The 9,320-nt window shown below is 38.6% G+C and overlaps 1 protein-coding gene across 2 annotated transcripts in view; it reads right to left on the bottom strand.

Moving 5' to 3' along the window:
* LOC134529286 (1,4-alpha-glucan-branching enzyme) overlaps window positions 1-9,320 on the bottom strand; it is a 168,355-nt gene that overhangs the window by 82,581 nt on the left and 76,454 nt on the right. For both annotated transcript variants that reach the window (XM_063363193.1, XM_063363194.1), the window contains one exon: window positions 8,197-8,368. In XM_063363193.1, the coding sequence (XP_063219263.1) occupies window positions 8,197-8,368 (172 nt within the window). The remainder of the gene's footprint in view (window positions 1-8,196; window positions 8,369-9,320) is intronic.

Below are 9,320 nucleotides of genomic sequence, written 5' to 3'. Positions count from 1 at the left end.
TTTTACTGACTGAGTTATACTGGACATTAATTAAATTGATTGCTGATATTTATACTTTTAAACGAAATTTTGAATTTATCATTTTATGTAAACTCTAATGCGTTAAAAAGTGTAACGCAACACTACACACAGGTAGTGATGTCTAGTGCACTGCCCTATGCACATTAGTTAACAAAAAAATAAAATGAAATATTAATTACTGATAAATAATACCTTGATGTCGTGATACAAGTAACACATGCTTATCTGATATTTATCTCAATTAGAATACGAAATAGGAAGATAAAATAATTAACTGATTTTAAGACTGATTTATTACTTACACAGTACAGTGCATTTTGAAGACAAATGGGTCTTAAGAAGCGAAAATCGTACTCGATTAAAGGATGGTATGGTGTTCGGTATATTAAGGTTTCCCTCAAAGTAACGGTTTCAGAATGCTTTTAAGATATTAGTTACATCCCAACATAAGTTTAAAACATTTCTCTTAAGAGTGTGCTTCGTAGCATTAAAAAATGTGCCTTAATTATTTTGCAAATTTATCATTGTTATGGTGACGATGTCAGGGGTTTTCGTAATTTTTTTTTAGAAATATAGTACAGTATTAGCAACTACGTTAAGAACTGTTATTTTATTCACACAGAGAAAAGAAATACAAAATGCTAAAATTTGGCGTTTGTCTTTTTATATACTATATAGGTTTGTTATTATATGTGTGTTGTAACATGTATAAAAATGTTAAATATATTCAACAATATTTGGTAATTATATATATTAAAAAACTTTTATGTACGCGACTTGAAACTACGTGAAAGGTTTTCAGTCTATAAAGGCCTATTCTATGATTTTTTTTAAAATTATTAATTCTTATGCAAACAATTAATAAAATTGGAAGTTTCTTACATTGTCAGTATATGCATAGCATTACAGTTATTCCAAACAATTCTCTACCAGTGTTTACCTAAGGTTTGCATGTTACGTTGGTTCTTCCACTAATACACGCAGGGCTCGATTTTAGCGCCTGTCCGCCTGCCCGGGACAGGCAAAATCTCGTCCGGGCAGGCAAAATAAAAAAGGCAACTGTCCGGTGGACAGGTGCAACTTGTGATGCCGAGGTTATTCGCACGCACTAATGCAGCAGAAGTGATTAATAACATTTATGCGACCACGACCGCAAATAAAACGTCTTTGACAATATCTATAAATAAACAATAATGGCTGCTCTTTTGTGACGGACGACTCTGGCTATTGTATACCGCGGGAAAAAAAGTAGGTTATGTACAAAACGTGCTGAAATCTTCTGAATCATACTTCTTAAAAACTTACGTTCACGTCATGATTCACGTAACATAGTCGTATTCGTATGCTAGAGATGCAAAACGTCTCACACCGATGATGTTTGTTTTTGTAGCCATGTTTTTAATTAATTTTGTTGCAGTGCAGCCAACAATTACGTAATTTACTGTTAAATATAATTTTTTTAATTTATTGTCTTTATAAATCGCGACTTTACTAATTCCTTGCTCTACTTTAACATAGTTTGTTAACAGAAAAGCGTTTTCGCGTGGTTATAATTTCACGGCGTACTCCAGATGCAGCTGACAGTGGCCGCAGTGACTGCGACTGCTTGATAATTCGCCTGTCAAATGTTGCATCAAAAATTAAACATTACTTGTTTACAGAGGACACGGTAATCTTTTACAGTTTATCTTGTCACGGCGATTGTTTAAGTATTTAATTAACTGCGTTACACAATGTGGAAATTCATTACTGGTGCTTCAAAACTACCAGAAAAGAAAAACGGACGAGGACAAGTCAGAATATAATGTTAAATGGCGAAACTGTCTAAATGATAATACACTGTCTGCCCTCATGCGTGTTCAAATAGTTACCTTCTGAAAGTGAGTTTGATCCAGCACCAGCAATAAATCTCTGGTACCATAATGTTCAGAGAAAACGTCGACCCTTTCAGCCTCCTTATCGAAGATGTTCAAGACAGAATCAGCCAAGTAATTCGTGCAGTGACTCAGACAGTGACTCGTCTGAAAATTATGATTAAATAAGGATGTTAAGTGTGTGATAAAAATAGGTGCAAAATATAGCAAAAATCCTTTTTTTCTCACTTTTTCAGCGACTTTGAAATTTTTTTTATTTGGGTAAAACAGCGGACAGGCAAATTGGATGGCGGACAGGCAAATTTTCGATTACACCTGTCCGTTGGGCAGGTTAAAATATTCCTTAAAATCTAGCCCTGAATACACGTATATTACAAGAGGTTTGTAATAGATTAAATGAGGTAAGTAAGAATTCGGTTTTTATAAACGTTGTGTATGAAATTATAAATTTTGAGATGTATAATAACAAAAAGAAGTGCGTTCCGAAGACATGTCGGTAGTGTTACCCACTGAAACATTATTCCCACTTCAACTCTCTGTAAAAATAAAAGTATGGGGTTGAATGCGTCAAAAGGGGTATATAAATAAAATTTGAGGCTTCTTCCTTATTTCATACGCTAGTGTCCCCCACTTACGATTGCAAACAAAAATTTTTCCTCAATGTTGTAATTTACTCTGCGTAATCACAAAAAATTTTGGCAGTAAATAAGTATTTAATTTTTAAAAATGAAAGCATTCATGTTTCGAAAAAAATATTAAAGCGATGTGGGGAAAAATGTTTATAGATACTCCAGTAAAATTTTCAGTTTGATTGTTTTGATAGTTTCGGAGCTGTTGCGAGTTTAGTTTGGAGGATTCTTCGGCAGCGCGAGGCGAGTTTGGCTCTTTTTCATTTTCTTCCAGCGTAGGTAGCCGATACCCGGCTTCACCTCCCATCCTCTGCTGGTCTTCCCTTGTCCTCTCCAGATGTATTACTGTATATTAGCTCCATGAGCGCGACCTTGACAGACCCTTCGTTTGTTCGGTCTCCTCTCTCGTCATCCCTCTACACCCCATTCTTCCCCCTCCCCACCCACAGGCTGCGGCCCGCCGGCCGGAGCTCTGCCGGACTACCTGGTTCCGACAAGCGCCGCCCTCAGCGCCACGTCGCGGGGACATTCTTCCCGGCGGCGAAAGTTTTACACGCAGCACTAGAACTGTCACTCCAGAGGGCATGTTTTGAGTCGGATCGTATCAAAAACAAAAGGATATGAAAATATATACATAACTCAATAGTGTTCTGCCAATTATGTTTTCATTTTCATTTAAATTTATTCTTTAAATCGCTCCTGAAGTAGTCCAGCAGTGATCAATGGAAATTGTCAATATTAAACTGTAATTTTGACGATGAAAATTTTTTCTTCTTACTTATATATGTGCAGAAACCTATTCGTACACTCGTTTCTTGAACTATACTTAAGTTTAACATAATTATGTGTTTTCTAAATAATTCTGGCTTGGAATAAAAATAAATGCATTTAAAATGACATAACTCAGTAAAAAAAAGTTTATTAAAAATATCCTAGGTATATTATGTCTTAAAAAGAAGCATCAAAAATAAATATGTACAGTTAAATTAGTTTTGTCGTAATATTTTCCATGCACCAATCGCCTTAACAGATTTTCCTTTACCATTTTCCGATCTACAATCACATCAAGATTCTGACCCACAACTGTCCGACATAATCACGCAAATAAATTCAGGCTCACCTCCAAAGTATTACAAACTTTCAAAGGGAAGTCTTTACTGGAGAACCCAGCAATGCAAAAGTTTCTGAATAGCCCTACCTCAAAATCTCAGGGACATGATTTTCAATACTATCACTCATCACTAGAGATGGTGATTTATAGCATTAAAAATAATAACTTTTAGCATTTTGAATTTGAAATTTAGCATTTTGTAGCATTTTTAAAAACAAGATTTAGCCAATTCTCTCATTTTACATTACTGAAGAAAAGTATATTTTTAAAAAGCATTAAATAATACACATATTAATTATTAACCACCACAGAAATAAAGATATAGCACAACTACAAAGATAGCCTATCTTGGCAGGTTTCCAAACAACTTTTTAGCACTTATGAGTGCAATAAATTGAATACTTAAAATTACAATAAATATTTTTAGCCGTGTTCATGGCCATAGTTGATGTAGAGTGCACAAATAATGTTATAGAAACTCGTTTTTTCAATATTTTTTTTTAGTTTCTTCAATTTTAGCCTTCTTTTGGTTTTCGATCATGCCAGAAACCATTGCTTGCCGTTTTACAGACTTTTTTCCTTTATCCGATTTCTCGGTAAATCTTTTTTTGCAGCCTGATGTCCCTCAGATTTAATGTGCTTTACAAGTAAATCTTTTTTTTCCACTCCAGATGGCGATTACATAAATTGCACATTAAAATATTTGTATCACTTTCCTAGAACTGTTCACTTTTGTATTCATTTATGCGATCGCGAATGGAAATTACGTTTCGTCTCATTTTTACCACGAGAAATAACAGTATACAACACATGTATTTTGTAAACACACCACCTTCCACAGACTAAACACGAACGCGGCTTTCATGTGAAACACAGCCAGAAAATGGGACTTACAATTGTTAGCGCGGCGAAGCAGAGATGTCGCAATATGGTGGCCTAAAAACTTGTACTCTGCAAGATGACGGACACTCTTCCAGCTAGTTGTTCTTTGCTTTGTTTACAATCGCGAGGCACGGATGGCCATTCTTCCTTCAATATTTACAAACAATAGTGTTGTGAATGACGTGACAATAAGACACTTGTGCTGAATACGCAATAAAATGATGGTTTTTTTTGATACTGAATTGAAACTAAATACAATCTGTATATAAATTGTGTAGAGTGAAGACAAATCTACGTTTTATACCTTGATTTCACATTCATCTCGGAATAGTCTAGATTTCACATTTTATAGCGGAAAAATATAATTTAGCATATTTTCGCATCTATTTCGCGAAAACAAAAAATCACCATCCCTACTCATCACCTATAAGCGCACATTTAGGTATCTTCAAAACAATTGAAAACATTCGAAAGCATTTCATCTGGGATAGGATGCACAAGGATATAACCCAGCAAGTAAAATTATGTAAATTATGTGCTTTGAGTAAGCCAGCCCAGCAAACACAATTCGGATTTTTGAGTTCCAATGTGGCCGAAAGGCCCATGCAAAAACTTTTCATTGATTTTGTGGGACCCTTCCCAAGGTCAAAGGATGGAAATTCAATGCTTTTGGTATGCGTCGACATATTTTCAAAATTTGTGTGGTTAATCCCTGTCATAAGAGCCACAGCCGAAATCACCATTCGAGCCCTTCAAAATAATATATTCAAGATTTCCGGTGTACCTTCCATCATTGTTTCCGACAACTCCACAAATTTAAAATCAACACTTTTCAAAAACATGTTTTTCTCACACAACACGTGACCACGACTCCCTACTATCCCCAGCCTTCACATGCGGAGCATTTCAACCGCAACCTCCGGTCAGCTTTAATAGCATTCCATGCGAACTGGCACGATAGGTGGGACTCCAATCTCGTGTGGTTGCAGATGGTCTTCAACGCGGCCCGACACGAAGGTCACAAGACAACACCGTTTGAACTCATGTTCACATACAAACCCAACACCCCACTCTCTAACCAATGGAAGTTGAGTGAGTAACTACCAGACAACACACGCAACATTAAATGTGTCTGGAGTAGAGCTCGTAAAAACCTGAACTTGGCCCACGAGGCAAGCAGGCCAAAATACAATTAAAGACGTTCCCCCAATCCCTACAGAGTAGGTGATTTGGTGCTGTGCAAAGCACACACCCTGAGCAAGGCGATCGACAAGCGATCCGCCAAGCTCTCATATCGTTGGAATGGCCCCTGGCAGATCCAACGATTCTTAACGCCAGTCACGGACGCTCTAGCCGACCCCAGCTCCGGCTATTACTGCGCGCGTGCACACACATCTCAAAGTTGAAGAAAGTGCACCCGAACATGTAGTAAGGGCACTCTTCACTGGTTTACCCTTTACAGGAACTGCGCTAATATATAGGCATGCCAAACTCAAAAAACAGTGTTTATATTTCAAAAATTAATAGGTCCTAATTATAAGTTATAAAAACCATGGTACTACTAGTTTTAAGATGTTTAAGTTAAGAAGTTTTAAGTTAAGAGGTATAGTTTTTGTGGCGCCACTTAGTTAATAAGTTATTTATAAGTTTTAGCTCTAATGTAACCTGTAAATACTCTACCTATTGTAAGTAGTTTACTATAATCGATCCTGGTACAGGGTAAGTCACCCTCAATTTTAGGTGGCTCATGTTGGCCAACCTGACTCCATTCTTCAGGGAGGAAGTATGTGCCAATCATGTGCATTATAGCCACCTTTTTAAATTTTATAATAATTGAGTTTTTTTAATTTAAAAAAATTAAACTTAAAATTATTGGCCTGCGGCCTTTTTCAGCCCAGTGTACGGCCGGGTCAATTCTTTTTGTAGCGTGTTCTTTCCTCTCCACTCCTCCCCCCTTTCACACCTTCAGCTCTCAAGCTCGCCGAAGTTGCGTTAAGCAGCCATCTCCTATAATTCCCGGATCCAGTCAGACCCAGCGTCTCAAAACCTTACACGATTTGGTGACTATAAAAGCTGTGGCGAGCACTGGCGTCGCTCCCAACAGACTTCGTGGAAGTATGGCCATCAGCAGTCTTCAAGCCGGAGCAGACATGTAGTGGCGTGCATTCGCCATGAATTTCAATCGCCCAAGCGGAAAATTTCCCCTCTCCCCGCGCCTAAAACCCTGCCTGAGGTGGCCCCGGGTGGTCATAAACCCCTTTCAGTCACTGTTCACGCTCAAGGCTCCCCCCTCCAAAGGGCCGCCTACTTGGGGAGGCCTTTCAAAAAAAAAACTTCTGGGCGTGCCAGAAGTGACAGCTCGCCCCATCTAATGAGAGCTACACCAAATAACCAAGTGTCCTTCCCCCGGACCGCCGCCAGAGCACTGAACTGTCCACCCCCCCCCCCTCCATTTTGCGTGGCTACTCGCAGGAGTCGACCATGCACTTGAGGGTTCGAGAGATCAAAGAGTCCCCCTCCACCTGGACCCAAAGGGCAGAGCCCCATCTTTTAATCAGGAAGTCCTCTTGATCGAGGAGGATTCTCTGGGCAGCTTTTCAACAGAGCAGACGGGTGGGTTTCTCCACTGATTCGCACCTCACACGCATTTCGCCGAATTCCGTCGTCCACCTGCGGAATGTAGTTACCAACATTAAAGGCTCCCTGGCCTTATTACTTTAGTCTCCGGTACTCTGCCCAGAGCAGTTAGAAAAATTTATAAATTCTTTTGTATTTTATTAAGCTCCAAGAACATGGCTTCCGCGAACGACCACGTCTTCGCGCGACGGGCACCAACCTGGTACCGAGACGGCTGAGTTCTCCCCGCTTCGGTAAGTGTTCACCCCTTCACAAGGGCGAATTCCGCCCCTCCCTTGATCGCCTAATGATCAGGCTTAATTCCTTTTATTGGTTTGGTCTGTAGGCGGGTTCAAGAGTACCGCCAAGATTCCACCAACCTGACGGCTCCAGGGGTGCAAGCCAAGCCTCCATTGTTCAGCCCCATTAGCCGGTCATCAACTGGGATACCATTATTCTGGTCTTAACTTCGTCCTGGGCAACTGGGCAGAGAATTTCCCATCTTCCCCCGGCAACATGCCCCAAATAAAATCAACAAGTGCCAGCTGGGAGACAATTTAAATTTAGTTTGTTTTTGTCTTTATAAATGTATTTTATATTGTTTTTAAAGAAGGATTTAACTTTAATGTATAACTGGTATAATTCTGTGTAGGGCCGGGGCCAACTTAACTTTTGTTATTGTTGTTTAAGAAATAATGTTGTTTATTATAATTAAACCAGCAAACTAAAAGAAAAGAATTTGAATGATTTAATTAAATAAATCAAAAAGAATCCAAGAATCCTTGCAACCCAAATCTTGGCTTTTTATTTAAGCTCATAACCAAGCAATCCTCCAGCTCCTTTTAAGACATTCAGGGGCTGTATGAAATTTCTTGTACACTCTCTCTCGTGTGCACTTCTGGTTTTCTGTTTGACCAGTTTGTTTCCAGCAATTTCATGTAAATCAGATTTCCAATTCAAAGTGTTTCCTAATTTTGATAAGGAACTTAAATAACTTTTACAAGACACGAGGGAGGTGCGTTACAGAGACAACTCTCTGGTTTACAAGCAAATTTCAACTTACCAATGAAGTTTAGATAGCCTTCTCCACCCAGAACATGTGTTATCAGTCGAATCATCTTGTGGAGTGCAATGCCACGATCAATGACAGGTGAAGGCTCTGATAATAAGGACATGTGTGTATACATTTCCTTATCCATCAGCCAGAAAGCAATTGTTTTATCACCAACCAATGCCTAGAAAAATAACATATATACAAAATACGTTAAACAATAATATAGTAATCAAGTTTTTTTTAATAAAAGATAGCTGAAGTAATGTATTTTCTGCAGAAAATTATTATTTTTTGCATGTATATGAACTTAATCACCATGGTGCTAAGTATGTCTTGCAGCCCTATAAATAAATGTAAATTAAATGTAAGTAATAGAAGTCTCAAAGTATAAAAAAAATTGTTACACACACAGACACACACACACATAGACACAACACATAGACATACACACATATAGTCTGTATTTTACAACTTCTTTAATGTGTGATAAAAATAGTACATATTGTAATGAACTGGGGGAAAAAAGATGTGACAGATAGCCCTATAAATTGTTTAAAATGTATATTTATTATACTCAAAATTTACATCAATTTCTGCCTGCGAAATTATAACAACAAATCTACTATGCCTCTTATCCTTTGTTTCCGCACATCATTGTTCCCACTAACTTACATGCTGCATCGCTGACTCTGCCTTGCCAACATTGTCTTGGGTCCTCTTCTTCGCCCAAGAAGTCGCTGCACATTCACTCGTTGCCAGAGAAATTGCCTGCTCGCTGTTATTGCCAGCCACGACTCACTGGTATCACTACCAACAACTCTAACTCTAGTATAACTCTAAGGAATCACTGGTATTGTTACGAACTCTTGCCCAGATACTCTATTTATGTGGATCCTCTAGCACCTCTGGGAATTGTCTATCAGGGCCTTATATACCTTCCCTGAAAGCTTGCCGAATGTACTATACAAAGAGTGTGGTGGCCTAGACCTTTCTAGACAGTTTCATCAGACAGCCAGTATGAGCTGCATACCACAGGTCAGGCGTGGTGGCACATGATGCCGCTTCTTACATACATGCCAGATGTGAGGAGACTGCAGGCAATGAGAAACATTCAGCATTCCATACAGGCGAGA

Source organism: Bacillus rossius, chromosome 2, assembly GCF_032445375.1.
Source record: "Bacillus rossius redtenbacheri isolate Brsri chromosome 2, Brsri_v3, whole genome shotgun sequence".
In the NCBI taxonomy this organism is placed as follows: domain Eukaryota; kingdom Metazoa; phylum Arthropoda; class Insecta; order Phasmatodea; family Bacillidae; genus Bacillus; species Bacillus rossius.
The sequence above is the reverse complement of the archived record's forward strand: the minus strand, read 5'-3'. Positions and strand labels throughout refer to the sequence as shown.